An 18991-nucleotide genomic window follows, 5' to 3' on the forward strand; every position below is an offset into this window, starting at 1 on the left:
CTTCCAGAGCAAAAAAAATGTTGTCAGTGTCCACTCTGACTGCAACTATCGCTTGTGGCTCCTTCAGGAGGTAAGGTGGAGGAGGAACCAAGGAACCAGATCATGCAAAGAATCTGGTACTGCAAAGGAGAAGGACACCCTGGGACTAGCAAATCTCACCCATCTTTAACTTCTGCCTCACATAACTGCATCATAAATACACATAAGCTGGGTGTGTCTGATAAATATGTCAGCCGTGACACTTAGACTTAATTAAATTATTTGCATTGGGCTTTGGCATTAATATTGTAGTGGTAATTCTCATCATCTCTCCTACAGCTATTGCTTCAGGATTTGGTGGGTTCAAAAATGCAAAAACATCTTGTGTTGCAGGTGGAACCCAGTTCATCTCTTGGTTTTGATCCTGCCCATAACAAAGCACGTGTTAACCTTGAATCATGTAAAACAAAGAGGACACTTTATATGCCAGGTGGTCTTCTAATGGGGGACCCAGATAACTGGTTTTTGCTTTATACGAAAGCCTGTTTTTCCAAAAATCAAATAGGATTTCTGCAGAAGAGCTGCGATGAGTTTCTATGCTCCTCTGAGCAGGATCTGACACTGCAGCCCTCAGTTGGGAGACGGAGCTTGCTGCGTCCCAGCAGGCCGTTGTCTGAGGAAACCAGAGACTCTGCTGCAAGTCTTTAGCAGATTCTTCTTTTCTTTATAATACACAGGGGGATTCGGTTTTGGTGACTTCGCTGAACAATTCTCTGAATCAAAGCTTCTTCTTGAAACTCTTTTCTCTAGTTTCTGATGTAATTTTTTCCCTGCTGATTTGGAGTCCGAGCTGGGAATATGGGTGTTAAAGATGTTCAGCACTTCTCTGCGTCAAGCTGCAGCTGACTGAGGTAGCCACTTCACTCAAGGAAATTATTTGAGGTTTTCTGAGAGCCTCTTGACAGTAGGTAAAGATTGTTTCAGCTTGTGGGAGTGCCAGCTAGAACCCTTTATAACCTGAATGACATGTAATGTCATAAAAACTCTTGCTAAAACTCACTCTGTCCTTTCAAGATAGCAATTTTGACATCAATGTCTGTCTTTTCAACCATCAGATAGCAGCTCATCTGGATAAGAACCGGCAAGTCGGAGATTGCCTACAAGTATCTCCTAACAAGGGTCCCTTCCATCTATTATTTTAGTTAAGAATGTAACTCAGCATGTCTTGCAGATCTCTTCCCCACTCTCTTGGGGCAGGGGGAGGGAATGTACTACTGTGAGAAAAGGGGAGAAAGAGATGCTTTTGGCCAATGCTCTTATCTGGTGAGTAAGCAGACTGCAGTCTGATATGTCTCAATCTGAACAGCCACATTTTGATGACCCTTTCACACATAATTACCAACAGAGCTTCCATTTTTCTTTAGCTAGTGCAGTAGTCACAGAAATTATGACTGTTCAGCATTATCTGCCTTATATTAGTTGTAATCACATCACATTTTTGTTTATATCCACAAGTAATAAAAACCATGCATATCTTTAGTTTGACTTAAAGAATAAAGTAAATACATAATTCTGGCAAATTGTTTGGAATTATAGTTTAATGGCATCTGGTTCAGATATTCTGTAGTAAATTGTTGGCACCGACGTTGCCACTTTTTTTTTTTTATTTGAACCAAAATGTTCTCAGAAACATGTGTTTTTCGTCCAACTTCCATGTAATCCATTTTATGAAGGCCACAAAGCTTACGAAGTTTGAAACTTAAACTACCTGGGCAGAAGGGATTGTTTCTGGACATTCATTACACAGCTGATTAACTGAGGAATAAACAATTCTGGCATGCAACCTAGCGTGTCTGTTGTTTTGGCTTTTTGTCTCAAGGAGTTGTCTTTCTTGAAATACCTCCCCAGGTACAATGTGTACATTCCACCCTGTTTTGCTCACAAATTACATACCTCTCTTTTATGTCAAGTCCAATATAGCTGCACCAAGTTTTCTTATTCCACATAAAAAGTAACCAATTACTTGAGTAAATACATGTTTTAAAAATATCACAGAGTGGTTTCCTGCTGCTCTAAATACTAAAACGTTCGGCAGGATTTCTGACACTTATAAATCCTTCAAATAGTTCATATTTTATCAAAGAAGCCAGACTGTCTTTAAACCTGGTGCATAACTCATTGGGGCCATTTCTCAAATACCTGATTTTTATACAAGCAATCAGGAAAAAAATGGCTGTATAATTTTTAATATAATTAGCTCCGATTTTCCTTGCATTTCATTCTCTGTGGCTTTATTGTCAACTTCTGCTCGTTTATCGTAAAAACTACAGTTACCAGAGATTCAAAAATACTAAATCGATGATGACGGGGGAAAAGTGGCTTAAAATACAACCCTTTGAAGCTTCCCAACAGACCTACATTTACTGAGCCTAACAGGTTCTTCAGTGTCAAATCCCATTCAGTCACTGTCAGCAGCTTTATTCGCACCATCCGAGAACCAACTTGTGGGAATTAAATCAACACGTTCCCAGAGCAGGTCCCACACCAGGAGAAACCAAGTCCAAGAGGCAGCTTCCTCCACTCTCCCGACCACTTTCCCAGCAATGCTTTGCAGCTCTGGGCTGGCTTCGTAATGATGTGTCATTTGCAAGTCAGCACCTCGCACTAAGCCCGGAGGTGGGGAAATTACCCAGGAGAAGAGGCAACAATAAATTCCCCTGTCTTGCTTATTTTCTCAAGTCTGATGAAATCCCACTGCGCTGCTGGGGCTGCACAGCACAGCTTACTCTAACTCTACTGTGAAATGCGTTTAGTCACAGATAAAAAACCCAGAATCCAGACCTCTGCACACCTTCCCCACAGCATCCTCTTCCCTTTTGAAGTCATCGGCCTCTCCATCCTTCATAACCGGGTGTGCTCACTCTCTCCCTCTGCGCTGGAGCCTCTTGCACGGCACTCCTCAGCCTTCAACTGCCTGCAACGGCCCTGCAGGGACACAGCCCCGTTAATAATTGTGAAAGTATCTCATCTCCCTAAAAACCCCAAACAATTAAATGCTTCCCATTTAAAGGTAGTTGCAAAATGCTCGTGCTGCTGCTTGATCATATGAAGTTTTAATCAAATTATGAAACACTCTTAAAAAGTAAAACCTATGTATGTCAGCTAAAGGGAACTCGAAAGTGTATTCCTAAAAGCCAACAGTCGTTCAAAACTGCTAGAAGTAGTTGTGATCCTTTCCAAAGTGTTACTCCTCAACCACGTCATCAAACGCCTCGCAACCGGACACCATCCCACAATCGGGCGCCTGCGTCCACACGAGCTCCCTGCCGCTGGAGCAAAGCTGCAGGCTCAGTGCCTCAAGTGCCTCGGGATTCAGGCATCCCAAGTCTCCTGGAAAACAGCCTCTGAATCACTGGAATTGGTAACTATTCTATAAAATTACCTGGCACTCAAACTGGCAGTCGATTGTGCTGCCAGGGAGCGAGTTACACCGCACTCCAAAAGATGCCAAATTTGCTAGAGCATGACTTGTGTCTCATGCGCATTTTTCCTGACAGCGCTCACCTTTAAAATGCAGGAGCAGCTTCCTGCCTTGCTAAGGAAGGGCTGAGTGGGACCAGATCCTCTAATCCCAGGAGCACCCTGACAAGTGACCTCAAGAGAGAAAAGCAGGGGAAAATCCCACAGCTCCCAGTGCCACCCGCCACCCAGCAATGTCTGCTGAGCAGGAAGAGCTGGGAAATGCTCAATGTGCTGACAGCCGGCAGATTTCTTCACCAAATAGTGACACGAGGGGGTGCTATTTTAGGCACGGTTTTGGTAAAGAAAAAAGATGTGAAAATAACCTTGGATGGAGCAATGAATCCAATATAGGCTGAAGGGGAGGATGAGCCGCACTAGGGCAGCCAGGGCTACGTGGTTCAAAGGACACGCTCTGAGAAATGATGAGACCTGACTAGAGAAGTCAACCAGAGGGAGGAACCCGGGCTCTGGTGCATGGAGGATGTGCGGAATTCCTTTAAGTCGAAAGGGCAAAACCCATCCGAAAATTGTCACTTTAAAAAGAGGCAGAAAGATTGATGAGGAATGGCTGCAGGAGGGCATCAGACCTAAAGCAGCAGGGAAAAGGCATTACGAGAAAGCACAATTTGTGAGGCACGAGAAAAAAATTAAAATAGATATTACATGTATAATACAAACTTGCTGGTTAGGAACAGTACATTGGTTGTCACCTCCTCCAACAGAGAAAAACCTCTGTCCCTTAAATTCTCCTGCCCATACTCCCCCTGTGCTGCTCCTGAGTTCATTCAGTCCCTGGTCTTTGAACACTGGAGATGAAAATTGTTAAAGTCAAGCTAGTGAGACCTAGCAAAGGCAATTAAATAGCAAAACTCTTCCGCAGTATAAATAGTAAGAGAACAAGGACAAAAGAAGGGCCACCAGGCACTCAGGGTGAGGTAAAAATGAAGAAGAAAAACCTATTCCTTTAATAGCCCTGTTGTCAAAAAGGGCAGAGCCCATCCCAGGGGCACAGGGGCTTTGCAGACATCTGCACTGGCACAGCGAGTTCCTTAGAGGAAAGCTGCAAGTTGCAGTTTACAAGGCAGCAGCAGCGTATTGATAAAAGGGAATTTCCACACAAGCTTGGCACCACCGCTCAGAATCGCAGTCTTAAAAAGATGTTTCGAAGTCAAACCCTAAAGAACGATAAACAAACTTTGCACCGCTCAGGCCCAGCAAACAAACCTCCTGGCCTGGGACAAAACCAGGGAAGGCCCAGGCGAGCAGAGCCAGGGGGGATGTCTCGGGGGCTGCAAGGGCTGTGTCAAAACGTGCCTGCCGGTGCCTAGCAGTGGAGCCATGGTCCTGTGGCGCGGTGTCACGTCCCACCGAGGAGACCCTTGCTCGGGGAGGTGTGAGTGGATTTCCTCAAGTGCATTTTGACAGCTGTGAGGAAGCGGGCTGCAGCAGCAGCTGGAGACATTCCTGCCTGCGCCCCCCCCGGCGGGACCCCCGCCCCCGGCACGGCACGGCACAGCACGGCCCGGCAGCGGCGGGGGCTCGGGGGCTGCTGGGGGAGGCAGGAGCCGCATGGGGCCCGCGGGGTCTGATGAAACATCTGATGTGCATTACGGCAGGGCAAGGGGAGACACGCACGCCCCCTCCCCAGCGAGCGCGGCACTTCTCATCACCTGCTAGAGATTTTCCTACGCTCCCCCCCCCCAGCTACCGGACAAAAGGGAGCGGGCAGAGCTGGCTGTGGGGTTACTCCGGGGGGGCTTGCAAGGGTGATGCTCTCCTCCCGGTGGTGGAAGGGGGGGGGGGGGTGTCAAGGAAGGCAGCGCCCGGCCCTGCTTTCCCGGCCGGGTCCGCACTCGGGTACCACCACCACCCCCCCAGGTGATGGATTTGGCCCCAATCCCCTCGGAGCTCGCAGGGTACAAAATCCCGGGGGGGGGGGGGGGGGGAGAGGAGGGAGCGGAGGATTTCCAAGAAAGTCAGTGCCATAGCTGCTTCGGAGAGGGATTTTTTCTTTCCTCCTTTAAATCAAGTCTGGCAATGAGGCGTCAGTGGCGCAGGACGGCCGGCGCGGCACCCGGCTCCGGGCACGGGCACCCCCGCTGCTCCCCGCGCAAGGGCAGCGCCGGCCTCCGGAGCGGCCCGAAGTTGCCTTGCCGGCCCCGGCCCCGCGGCTGCGGGGCGACCGGCCGCTCGGTGCTGCCTCCCTCCCTCCCGAGCCCCGCGCTTGTCAAAATCCCGCTTTTTCACCTTCTTTTTGCTTCCCCCCTTCCCCCCCCACCCCGCCCATACCGCCGGGGGAAGGCACCTTCGCACCCCCCCCCAGCCCCCTCCTCGCCGCCGCCGGGGGTGCAGTCCCTCGCCCGCTGCCCCCCGCACGCCCATCCCCCGCGGGCCGGGGCGGAGGGGGGGGGGGCGGGGGAGGCGGGAGGCTGCAACCTGCCGGCGGGGCAGGGCCGGCCCCCGGCGGGCGGTCGGAGCGGGGCGGCGGCTGCCATTGGCCGCGGCGCGGAGCGACACCTGCTCGGCTCCCTCATGCGAGTGACACCGGGGCTCGGCGGGGATATTTGAGGCACCCTCCGGAGCCGCCGCCGTCACTCCGCGCTCGCCGCCGCGCCGGGCACATGCGGTTCGCGGGGCCGCGGCGAGGAGCGCGCTGGGCCCGGGTGCGGCACCCCGCGGGGGAGGACGCGGCGGCGGCGGCGGCGGCGGGGGGAAGGCGCGACCATGTGCGCGGAGCTCCGCGGCAAGCTGCTGGCCCTGGCCCTGCTGCTCGCCAGCCCCCGGGCGGCGGCGGGCACTGAGGCCACCCACCCGCCGGAGGGGCCGCAGGACAGGACCCCGCAGCAGAAGGGGCGCCTGTCTCTGCAGAACACAGGTACGGCGGAGTGGGGGGCGGGGGGTGCAAAGGTGGGGTGTCGGTGTCCGTCCTCCCCCCGCCTCGCTGCTTCTGGAGCGCCGGGGAAATAGCCGCGTTGAGTTACGACAGGCGTTTTAATTTCGGCGTCCGACTGTCAGGCATAAATCATCAGAGGAAATAAGAGCTCGCTCCTAATTACCTTTAAAGCCCGGGTTTGCCAAGCACGTGTTGCCCTTGCAACAGCCGCGGCAGCACTCCGGGCGAAGCGCCTCTGCGGCCGCGCCGGGCACGGAGCGGGTGCCGGGCGGCCCCGGGCCGGCGGGGAGCGGGGCCGGGGGCGGCGGGAGCCCGGCGGAGATGCTGGGCTGGGGAGGAGAAAGTTTCTCGGCGCAGCCTTTGAAACCGGGTCGGGGGGGGACGGGAGGCGAGGGGAAGCGGCTGGAAATGACTGGTGCTTTGCCTCCTCCATAGGGAGTCGTGCAATGATGCAACGGACCGGGGGTTTCTCTCCTCCTCTCCCGCCCCCTGCGCTCCCTCCCCCGGGTATTATCTGCCTAGAAAGAGAGAGCTGAGGCGTGCACTTCGCTGGATCGCTTCCCAGCCGTGCAAAGAGAGAGCGCGGGATCCAGACGCTTCCCTTCCCCCCCTCCCCCCCCCCTTTCTCCTTTTTCCCTTTTTTTTTTTTAACACTCTCAGTGCTGCGAGACGTGTTTAAACACACACGAGCAGGAATGCACGAATGCCCATTAGGGACTGCCACATGTGAATCACGGCACTGTGCAGTTCTCAGCACGCTGGAGCCAGGACATGTGATCCGGCAAAGGGTTTGCATCCGGATGCCAACACAAGCACTACAGCTGAGCTCCCGGCCCCAAAAAAGCCCAGCTCCGCACTCTGCAGCGCTCCACAAAGAGCTCCATTTTCCCCCCCCCGCCGCCCGGTGCATGTGTGTTTGCGCAGCTTTTCGCGTGTGGCTGAGACAATCCCAGGAGCCGACCCCGGGGCTGCCGTGTCCCACCCCCAGATGCGCTTCGGGGCAGGTAGAAGGCGGGGGGGGGGGGGGGGGCGGGCAGCGGCAGTGATTTGGTTTTGAGCTGTGGGGGGGGGTTCATGTGAACTCCATCAGACTCCGCATTTACATCCGCGGCTCCTCTCTCTGCCTTGCAGCGGGTTGAAATTAGACCGAAAGTTGCTGTAAAGACTTGCAAATGGACCGCATGGCAAAGGGGGAGGCTGGGGATGTCTGAAACACGCTGCGGTTCGGAGGGGGATTAGGCTGGCTCCCAAGGGCGAGCTTTAATTAAAGGTACCACTATGGCACAGAGTACAGGAATTCTTAGCATCCTCAGTTCTGGTCTAAAAGCTGCCCCTGTTTAACTTTATCCCTAGGCTTTTTCAGCAACCACCTTCCCTCTGGCAGTACTACTACATCCATTTTTTTTTTTAAAGGACCAGAAGCTGTCTTGTTAAGAATTAGATTTTTGGGGGGTTTTTTGGTAAGTGAGTATTAGACAGCTTTTTTTTTTTTTTACAGTATTACATAACACCTGACAGGGCAGAATAAACACATATATAGCAGCTACTTCCAGTAGATCAATTTTATGTTCCACATACATAAATGTATATATTCCATTGATTTCTGCATAGGTGAGGACATAGTTGCAGCTTTATGCAACACTCGGTGCAAAGGACTTTATTTATCAGTGGGAGTTTTGCCATTAACTTTGTAGACATCACGACAGAGGAAACCCAGTGGTCTGTAAAAAACATCATGCTAAATCTCCAGAAACTAACTCAAAGTACCAGAAATGAGAAATTTTAGCTGGCTGGGTCCTGGGCTTCTCATTTTGGCACTTGAATTTGATGGGGGGGCTTTGTACAAGTCAAACAGCAAAAATCATGCCCGTCCTTTGCTCCTGAGGAATGCAAAAGCATTAGACAGTTCTCAAGTGAAATAGCTTGACGTAAGCGTAGTGGATTTGGCATTTACTTCTTGGATATTACTTTCATAACATAATACACCCAAGTTTTGGCCTAATTTCTGCAAAAAGTGGGCATGCTGTGGGTACAATAACTTGTCACGTGTTTTTTCTTTCGAACTGATGATGTTAGCAGAATAACTCTTTCCTTCCCCGCCCCTACCCACCACCAGCTTCTATGAACAGTTCTGCAAATTAACTGTAATCAATGCTCATTTTAGCTGAAATCCAGCACTGCCTGGTTAATGCTGGCGATGTGGGATGTGGAGTGTTTGAATGCTTTGAAAACAATTCTTGTGAGATCCGAGGCTTACACGAGATCTGCATGACATTCCTGCACAACGCTGGAAAATTTGATGCCCAGGTAACACGGCGAAATGTCCTACGTATCTGCTTGCTTCTAATATACACTTGGCATGTATTTTAGTTCCTTAACACACCTTTGAAAAAAGAGTTACCGTAACGGAATAAATCTACATTTGCACATGACCAGCTTCCCTAAGAATTTTTCTGTGGAAGGGTCCAGAATCAAGACCCCAGAACAGTAATAGAGCAGCGGTGTGCAACCTGTCCCAGGAGACAGGCTGTCTCTAGCTACAGCTCCCTGTGATCGCTTCTTCCTCCTGTACCCAGGATAATTAAATCGGAACACTAACGTAGCTGAACGTGGTTTTCAGAAACACTAAGCGGCTTAAGCTTCTACACCATGTTTGTTCAAAGCTGATTCAGAAATGCAGCTTAGGCACACAGCTCATTTAGACATATCAAAATATTTCCCAATGTGCAGTTATTAAAGTTGGTTCTCAAGACTTGCACACAACCAGTACAGGCAATCTCCTAAAGCTGCTGTACTCAAATAAGTCTTTGGTTCAATCACTGACATTAAAATACATTACTTAGATGGTATGCGGTATTAAGTTTGTCTCCTTCATTTTCTCCCCAGACCATTTATGCATCATTGAGACATCCTGTTATTATGTCTTATAAACCTACTCTCCCATTTCAGTGTGGAGGGAAGAGAACATTACGACGGGCCAGCGGCATTTGGCTTGACCATGCGGTTTACAGTATAACTTGACTAAAAGCACCAGCTACATGGCACTGTTAAAAGCATGTTATAAAGTAGAGCTGCCTTGAGGATTCAGCCTGTTCTACCAGGGATGGTGGGACCACCCAATAGGAAACACTGTTGAAGTGCTGGAGTTTGGGGTTCAAATTCTCAAGGATGTACGAAGGGTCTGGCTAACGATTAAAATGGGAATTGTTTCTTCTGTGGGTATCTGAAAATGTTCAACTTAATTTCCAAGTGGCTTCCAGAAAATGCTTGTTTATTTTTGCACAATATTCTGTCAGTGAACAAAGTTGACCAAAAAAGTAAGCGCTGTTGGGAGAGGAGGGAAATGTGCCTATGAACGCTGAGTGTAGTCATTGATGCCTATTCCCCAGGATCCCCAGATACTGCTCATCAAATACAGCCTGTTTCATACCCAAGCTGTCTCTGTTGCAATGCATAAGTATTAAACCCCTGGAGCTTTATTTAATATGGAGGTGACTTTAGCCTCTGCTATGACATGGCTTTTCATGGTTCATCTCTGTATTATCTACAGTTATTTCAGGCTGCATTAAATGACAAGATTAACATTGGCCATTTTCCGCTCTCTGCTTTCTGCTCTCCTTTCTTCTCTCTGAAACCTGAGAACTGATGTCAGGTTTGGTTTGTATAAGAATTTTCTTTTTTATCCTTATTTGCCTACTGTGCTGTGTGTGTTTGTTACTGAAGGGAAGGGCAAGTAAGAGTCATTGGTACGGGGAGTGGAAACGGATGATAACTGAAGCAGTTCTTTGATCAGCAAGAAACATTTCTGGCTTGAAATAATTTGGGGATAACATCTGCTTGCAGGTCTGGGTGAATCTTAGTTAATGTCAGTGGAGCTGTGATAACGTACTCTTTGGATAAAGGATAACAAGAATTTGGTCTTCATGAAGCATTTGTGTAAAATAATCTGAAGCTGATGAAGAGGTGGGGCAGTGCAGGAGGCTTCCACACACCTATTGCTCAGCAAAGTAAAGGGAGTCTGAGCAGAGCTGTCAGACTGCGACACGTGCACCGTGTATGGCAACTATGGTATCACATAGCAAAGAGAAAAGGAAGGGATGGGTTTGATGCCCACTAAGCAATTGAATGAAGGAAGCTCAAACAGTGATTAAAGAGATGCTGCTAAAGCAGCTTTCCTGCAACTTTTTTTAGTTTCTTGATGGCATTTTTTTAATCTCACAATTTCTTGCAGCAAACAGACATCAAGACACTGTTGGATTATTATTAGTGCTGATTTGAGTCCCTCTCTGAGGAAGTGGTGGTAGAGAAAATACAGCTGGGGAATGGGGCAGATGCATATAGACAGTGCATACGTGTCTATGAGTTTTAATTTTAAAATTAGTTTGCAAAAAAACCTAATTTGCAGTTACTGAATGGGTATCTGCTTGTGGTCCTGGGGACCTGAGCCGTGGCAGGATGCCCTCTTCTTTGTGTGAACCTGCTGTGCTGCCACCCCAGAAGCAAATGAAGCCAGGAACTCGAGCATTGACGTATTTCAAGGTGCTTACTTTTGCCCTTTCCCTTGTTGGGCATTCAGCTGTTGGGGCAGAGGAAACCTCAGAATACCAGTGAGGAAGCCCCTCTGTGTTCAGCTCCACTGGGATAGCAAAGCCAGGTTAACTTGGCATGGTCTTTAAGGGCAGAGAAACAAAGAGAAGAGGGAGAAAAGCCATTAAGTGATATCCTTAGCAATCTAATAACCCTTGACATTGTCCTACAGAGGAGCAGCTAGCTGGGCATAAATCATCTGCTGTGCTTAATGGACAAAAAAACAGACCTACTCTGTTTCTTTTCTTCTCAGGGAAAATCCTTCATTAAAGACGCTCTGAAGTGTAAGGCTCATGCCTTGAGGCATAAATTCAGCTGCATCAGCCGTAAGTGCCCTGCCATTAAAGAGATGGTGTTCCAGTTGCAGCGGGAGTGCTACCTGAAGCATGACCTCTGCTCCGCTGCCAAGGAGAACGTCCAGGTCATTGTGGAGATGATTCACTTCAAAGACCTGCTGCAGCATGAGTAAGTGCCTCCATGCTAGTGCAGTCAGGGGCGTGGGAGCTCCTTCCAGGAGCACGATGGTGCCAATGGGCTGTGCATCTGCCCAAGAGCTGTTTCACCTCTTTCTGGCCCGTAAGCACGTCTTGTTTTCCCATGTGCCAGACCAAGGTAATGCTTTCTTCGCAGGGGCGCTTGCAGACTAGTTTGTTTACAAAGGGCTGGATGTGACTGGAAGGAGGTGAAATGGGTTGAAGTTGGATTTGGCTGTCCCTTTGGTCCTTTAGGAAATACAGTGTTGGTCTCTGCTGTTTCCAGAAGCATCTCAAAATGTCTCTGTGCTTTCTGAGCTCAAAGGCAGCATTCCTGACCCCAGTATCTTGTTAAAGATGACAGCTAGAGGAGAAGGGGGAAGAAGGTCTGTGCAAAGTTGTCAGTAAGATGGTAATTTCTTCTTTAAATACATACTTTCAAATGTCTTGTAGTTAATTGTCCCTGAAAGAGCTGCAGTCCCCCAGGTAATCTTCCATTCATCTTATTCCTTATTAATCTCAGATGCCTTTTAATAAAACATGGAGCTGTACAAAATGAAGGCACAAGTCAGATTTTGAGGAGTTCATCCCCCTGACTGGGAACACAGCTGCCCTCTGAGGAATGGCAGGCACGAATCCTATTTGGAATTGATCAAAGCTGCTACATGACAGCAACAAACCGGGCACAAGCTGTTTGTACCAACTCTTTGTGCACAGATGCAAAAATAGGAGCCTGTTTTTCTTGCAGGTGAACATCTCGCTCCCAAACAAGAAGGCTGAGCCACAGCCTGGCAGCAGATTTAAGCTTAGAGCATCTTCCTACCACGCCTCTATGCCTTCTTATCCCTAGCAGATATTAGCACAGAAACCCTGAATCCCAGCAATCATGACAGATACATTTTTTTTCTTTTACAGAATCATATCTTCTGGACTTTTAGCCTTCCATTTTCATTGGTCTCCAAAAGAGCTGTGCCCCGGTTCCCTTACTTTCTGTTGAAAACCACCCCCCTAATACTTAAGCTGCAGTTGCAGAGAGACAGTCTGATGCCAGTTTACTCTGAAATGCAGAATTGTTTGCTGTGGTTTGTACGAGCTGAACACGGTGGCCTGAAAGCAAGGCCCTTTCCATGGATGCTCCTGAGGCTGGGATCAAAGGCAGACTTTGGCCTTGCCGGGGGGAGAGGGGAAGAGGGGCTCCATCCTGCCCAGCAGCACCTCTCTGTGGGCACTGCTCAGGCTGTGTTAGTAGGCTATAAATTGGGTACTTGGTACCAGTTAACCCCCCCATCACTTGGCCTGTCCAAAGAGAAGTAAGTTATCCTTGTTTTACAAACGCACTAAAGCAGGAATGCTCAAAGGCAGCTGCTTATTCCTGGGGAACTTAACTGGGGGGTTCTCGGTTTGAGAAGAGACAGATCATTCAGCTAAACACCTATAATTTGCCCAATCTCATTTAGAGCTTCCTACACTTCATTTTCAGCATCTCACAGAGTCAGAGCTTAGCTTTCCTATGCGGGACTCCCCAAATAGAAGCCAGCCAGCCTCCTCCCCTCCCCTAAATTTAGAGGCCATCTCTGAAGCTTTTGAACTAAGGAACTTTTTCAAGATCAATAGGCAAGTGTGGCAGAGCTGGAAATAAAATCACGTCTGCTGACTTGCAGCCTTGTGCTCAGTTCAGGTACTATGGTCAGGCCAGCTGAAATGCAGAAAGTAAAACAGTGAAGGAGAAATGGGCCAGTATTAATCCGCAGGGCTCTGGCAGACTCTGAATACCTGAAATATTTGGCAGCTGAGCCACTTTCTAGTCATACCAGCAACCTTTTTCTTCCAAAGATTTTTGTAAAGGTTATGTCCAACTTCAACAACTGATTGCTCCCTTTATTTTTTTTTTTTTCTTCTACTGGATCACTTTGTATGCGATGTGCTCAGTTTTCTCTCGTCTTCTATTTTACATTTAAAACAAAAACTAAGAGCGGAGCAGCAAGTGGCAGCTCTCAGACTTGTTCTCTGACTCTTTTATTCGGATTGTTTTCTCCCAATGAGTGTTGAGGAACGTGGTCGGGGCAGTGAAGTCTCCTCCTGAGTCAGCTGCGGTGGGGTGGGGGTCAGGCTGATTTGCTATGGTGGAAGTGGTGACAGGCCCTGGCAGATCGGTTGCTGCTGCATTCCAAGTAACTTTTTTTTAAACAACAGAAACAATCCAAACATGGGAAATATTTTGAGATAGGGGAATAGGTGGCTCTCCCAGATTAGTCATTCAAAATGAGTTTAAGCAGTTGGGCAAAGTAAAAATCAGGGTAGTGTCAGACACTGATCATAATCTGTTGGTTTTCCTCATCTATTCTGACTTAGTTCATGGGAAGAGATTTAGACTTGTCCACAGCCACCAGAGCTGGTGGACTGTGTGCCCAGAAGGTGCACACCCACCACCCCACACCACCATGACTGCTGACCCCAGGCAGTTCTCCGCTTGCGCTGTGGATGGTTCCTACCGTGGAAGACTTCTACGCACGTCCTTCTGGGCCTGCTAGCAGCGGTTGTGTCAATAAACAACATCAATATTGACCCACAAAACTTGTGACCGCAACTATTTTAAAATTGCTGCACTTGGTGACCCATGGCTGAGGCAGCCAAAGTGCCTGCGCTCGGGCGGCTTTGTGCCGTGGGGCACAGAGGGACAGGCGGGAAGCAGAAACGGTATTTGGCCATGGCTTGTTCGGAGTCCTTATTTGGCTGGGAAAAGGTATATACTGAAAGCTGTACTCAACTCTGTAAGGAAATGAAGAAAAAAAAAAAACTTGGTGTGGGAAGAAACAGTGCCACCAAAGCAGATTTCCATGTGTCTGAGCTCTGTGCAGTCGGATCCTGAGTCCAGATAGGATCTTGCTTGTGGCGGAGATCAACACCTAGTGCTTCAGGGAAAGCTAAAGATGATGAGAAAAGCCAGAGAACCTCTAGCTGAGTATCTGTTGCTCTTCACAGAGGTGAGGAAAGGCCTCCTTCTTGCAGACGGGTGATCAGTGTATGCTCTGTACCAGCTGTTCACCTGGAGATAGCAAGCAGTTTGATGAAGTTGATGGCTCTGTGCATGAACAGGTTTCCTTTTGTCGTGTGTCCTGACTAATAAGGATGAAGGGGCACGGAAAGAGGTAGAGGCAGGTGTGAGAGAGCAGTTCTTCCCATCTGACAGCCCCATTTGCCAAGCCTGTAGACCTCTTACTCCTCTGGTGGACATTACAGTTCTCCCAGAGCATCTCTGGTGGGGGAGCAATCAAGGCAGATCCAGCACTTTGAGTGAAGCTTCGTTTGACAGGATGCCATCATGTGCATTTCTTACAGCAATATGGCCGATTAGAATATAATACATTGCATAATAAACATATGGTGCAGAATTGCTGTACGAGGCTGCCGAGTCAGTGGGTAGCAGGGGGCTAACACTACTGAACTGTGCTGTGCACGAGGGAGTGTAAGGTAGAGAGGCCATTACACTCGTTTACTCATAGATAACCCTTATATATTTTTTGACTCTCCTCTCGCTGTTCGCTTTACCTCTAGGCCATATGTTGACCTAGTGAATATCCTGCTCACCTGTGGCGAGGAGGTGAAAAAGGCAATAACAAGAAGCGTCCAGGCCCAGTGCGAACAGAACTGGGGAAGTCTCTGCTCCATTCTGAGCTTCTGCACCTCGGCTGTGCACGGTGACACCATCCTGGGTCCCGAGAAGAAGCCAGGTGAAGCCGGCAAGGCCGCTGCTGGCCGCGGGGATATGCTGGCCCACTCCGACTCCGACCACAGGGAGAGCTCGCGAGCATCTAAGGGAGAGAGAGGTACCAAGGGCCACTTGAACGCCCATGCCCGGGTGAAAGCTGGGGGCCACGGTCCCAAAGGGGCACATGGGATCGTGGACCGGGCAGACGAACTGTCCGACTTCTCTGACATCCGGAGGTGAAAAAAGGCACCAACTCCCTGTTCCCCCCATCCTCCCCCTCCACTGGAAGCCGCCTCCGTTGAGTCCCATCTTCCCGTCTATGGACATTCCAAAGCATTTCCCATTCAGAGGTCAAGCACAGGGCATTGCAAGATATATATGGACCTCAGCAACAGTGTATATAGTAGCAAAGGGAGAGCAGTGGCAATGGGTTATCAATCCAGCAAACTCGACACTTGAGCAGCCACCAAATGTGGCAAAATATCTCCAACTAAATTCTTTTCCCCTTTTTTATGGAACGGACATCAGTTGAAATTTAGGATCTTGTTTGGGGATTGTTGGGTTGTTTTGGGGGTTTGTTTTTTTTCTCTTGGTCCCCTTGGCTGGGGAGAAGGTTCCAAGAGGGCTCTGCCAGATTGCATGTGGCCGCTTGTGGCTTAGCACCTCCGCAGGTTTAGGGCGCAGCCTTACAGCAGATGGCTGAATTCCAGGGGGATTTGGTTTCTGCCTGTGGCTGAGAACACAAGAGCTCAAGGCTCTCTATGTGACACTCTATAATGAAATAGCTACCCCGTCTCTCGCACAGGAACTGTGCAGTTGGAGCTCTACCGCTTTCTCTTAACTAACTTCTGAGCCATTGTTCCCATCCGGGTGATGCTGCCTAGTTTAAGTGCCCCCTGTTCGTTTTTTAACCACTGCATAACTTGACACTTGCTAATCCAGTCACTCCAGCATATCGAAGGCGAGTCATCAGCTTCCAGACAAGGCAATGCGACTGTTAAGACTTGCACAGTATGGAGGACCCCCAAGAGTATGCTCGTGGACCTCTAAAAACCCTGTGCATATTCTCTGCTTACACCTGCCCACTCAGTGACAGAGGTCCTCCAGCCCTACGGACAGCCCAAGGTTAAAGGATGGGCATAGGCTCAGACAGCGAAGGACCCCACACACTTAGTTCTTCTGCAGGGCTGTGTTGAAGGCCCATCAGAAATCTGTCTCTCCTTACCAGTAGCATGGTGTGGTTTGCTGGGATGTGGAGCCCCACTCTAACCTGCCTGTCAGCTGTGGTTTATCCAAATGCCAAAGATAAGGAGAGGGGGTTGACTTGGGTTTTTTTAATAGTCATGCAGATAATGACCACCAATCTCTGCAGAATGAGTTACTAAAGATGAAGAGTGTCAAGAGCTTATTGTCTCTAAGCGGTTTTAAGTGTGAATGAGGTGTTTGGACACATCTCTCCTACCCCCTATGCAATTGTAATTCTCAGGTTGCAGATCTGCAATCCTATATCCCCAGATACTGTACTGGAAATGGAGGTTACAGCATCCATGGGGACAGAAGGGTGAGCTCTTCAGCTTCCTCTAAAGAAAAAGCGAGTTTTCTTAGAAAGTGGGAATCACACCAGGGATTTGAGCCTTCTCATTTAGAAAGTTTGGGAGGAAAGCTGTGGGGGCAGGAAGGCAGTTCAGTAGAGACAGAACGTACCCGGTGAACTAACGTACGTCTTGTCGCATGGTGGGAAGGAGCTGTATAAACAGTAGAGGGTGTTGGAATTTGGCTACAATTTCCAACTCAGATTTTAGTTACTGCTAAGCGAACACGGCTCCTAATAGATATATTCAGGGTTTAATGCATGTATCCACCCGCAGAAGTTATAGGCATTGCTTTTAATAGAAGCCACGTAGGAAGCAAGAGAGGACCGTTAAGTTGAAAAGGTGTGTCTCTTATGTGATCACCAGGTCTTTGTTTAAAGACATGGCCTTGATCCTGCCTGATTTTAGCTAAGTTCTGTGACAGAATTTTCGTTTGACTTAATTGGGAAGAGGTGGGATCGGGCCAGGTACTGTAGCAGCAAAGACCATGCTGACTTGAGGAGCGGAGCTCTGGCAGTGAGAGTGCCAGCTGCCCCGTTGGGTTGTAGTGAAGCTGTCCCACGGATGGGGCACCCAGGCTGTCCCACGGAGGAGCTTGCCAAGGTTGGGTCAGGCCTGCGTCTGATGGCCAGCTCCTCTGCTCCAAAACCAAGTGGCTGCTGGTGGGACCATAAGAAGGTTTCTAGCATGCCTCCATGGGTTTCCTGTGAGCGTCCTCTCCCCCTTGGTGACATATAGCCACCATGAAGAACAAGCTCAAACCAAAAAGACAATCCAAGCGTTTTAGCAAAAAAAAAAAAAAAACCACCAAACGTAAAACAGAGACGACAACTCGCTACCAATGTAATGTTCTTGCATTGAACTAAAATAAGATCCCTCTCTCATTAGAGGTCTGATTCATCAATGGGAACCAAACATATAGATCTACATCTTTGAATGTCTCGGTCAACATATCACCTCAGCATGCATACAGTTTTATTTGTATTCATTCGTTCTGGGGGGGAAATTGCATATTCCCCTTGTTTAGTCAATGAAAATTTGGGGGGGGGGGGGCAAGCTGTGGGTGGGAGGGATTTTTGTATAAGGCATAACTTTTTTTTCCTCTGTGTGTGAAGATTTTATGTGTTCATCTACTGATTCCACATATGCTATTATTGTAAATATTTAACATTTCTATTTATTATAGTGTCTCCATTTAAAAAAGAACACTGCTGGCTATGATAATTTAAACGTACGTCATGACCTGTGTTGTATATATTCATGCCACTAGTATGTTTTTTTATGTTTAAAGCTGCATAAATATAGTTTTATACAGTTCCATAATGTTATTGACAGCATAAATCATTTATTTATTGTTAAACCTTCTTTCATATCTAACAAATAGGGTGCGTTTTACCTGAGATTATTTTATTGTGACATCTACATAGCCTTAATTCTTTATAAAAAAGACAAAAATTGTCCATTTAGATACCGTATGATGCTTTAATTCACATTCCTTATGAACTTGCTGTTCATGAAGGAGGTTTAGCTTAAAAGCCAAGGTATGAATGTTTCCTTTACGCTTTGCATCTGGAATGAGTCTTGTTCTGGAATGAAAATACTGGGAAAAGCAAAATGCCTACTGGAAAAGATAGCAGTAAACCCTGGAAAATGCTGTCCTAACTTAAAGTGCTGAACTAGAAGGAAAAAAAGAAAAGCTAAAAAAAAAAAAAAGACAAACTGTCCTTAATTCCAAATCTCTGGGAGAAGAACATACTAGTTTTATCTCATGTAGGATTTGCAGCCAAATAAGCTTGTAAAAAAAGAAAATGCATATGGCTTTAGACAAAGCTCTGTACCTTTCACACTATTATTTTCCTTAAACACTAATAAATGTTTTGAATAAGTCTGAGGCTGGGTTTTGTTTAGCTGGAATTTCAGCTGCTGCGATAAGGGGTAAGAAAAGCCCTCTGAAGCTGGGCCAGCAGCTTCAGCTGAGGGGGGCAGAGGTGATCTGTCTGCTCGTCCCCCCAGAGCCTGTGCCAGCTGGGCAGCAGCAGAAGTGCCCTGGCTGGGGCAGGACGTGGGGACGGAGCCAGCCCTTCCTCTCTGAATACTGGGGAGAGCCGGCGCAGGGGCAGAGACCTCGTCACCGGCGTGTCATTCCCCTGGGGGAGGGAGACCTGGTTGGCGGCTTAGCTGGGACCTGGCAGCTTGGTTGGAGGGCAGATGGGGGACATGCAGAACAAACTATAGG

At 48.4% G+C, this 18991-nt stretch overlaps 1 protein-coding gene across 1 annotated transcript; it reads left to right on the forward strand.

Annotated features, from left to right (window-relative positions):
• The first annotated feature begins 6017 nt into the window (after positions 1-6017).
• Positions 6018-18641, forward strand: STC2 (stanniocalcin 2). Its single transcript, XM_052771974.1, has 4 exons — positions 6018-6376; positions 8559-8701; positions 11235-11446; positions 15010-18641. Exons 1-4 carry the CDS (start codon positions 6226-6228, stop codon positions 15401-15403), a joined length of 900 nt encoding a protein of 299 aa, XP_052627934.1. The 5' UTR covers positions 6018-6225; the 3' UTR covers positions 15404-18641.
• The last annotated feature ends 350 nt before the right edge of the window (positions 18642-18991 follow it).

The sequence above is a fragment of the Harpia harpyja genome, chromosome 20 (assembly GCF_026419915.1).
Source record: "Harpia harpyja isolate bHarHar1 chromosome 20, bHarHar1 primary haplotype, whole genome shotgun sequence".
Taxonomy (NCBI): domain Eukaryota; kingdom Metazoa; phylum Chordata; class Aves; order Accipitriformes; family Accipitridae; genus Harpia; species Harpia harpyja.

Excerpts from the sequence above, each read along its gene's own strand:
- STC2 (XM_052771974.1), top strand. The coding sequence starts at position 6,226 with ATGTGCGCGGAGCTCCGCGGCAAGCTGCTGGCCCTGGCCCTGCTGCTC. Across the intron at positions 6,377-8,558 it reads CCTGTCTCTGCAGAACACAG|CTGAAATCCAGCACTGCCTG; the intron begins GTACGGCGGAGT and ends TGCTCATTTTAG. Across the intron at positions 11,447-15,009 it reads AAAGACCTGCTGCAGCATGA|GCCATATGTTGACCTAGTGA; the intron begins GTAAGTGCCTCC and ends CTTTACCTCTAG.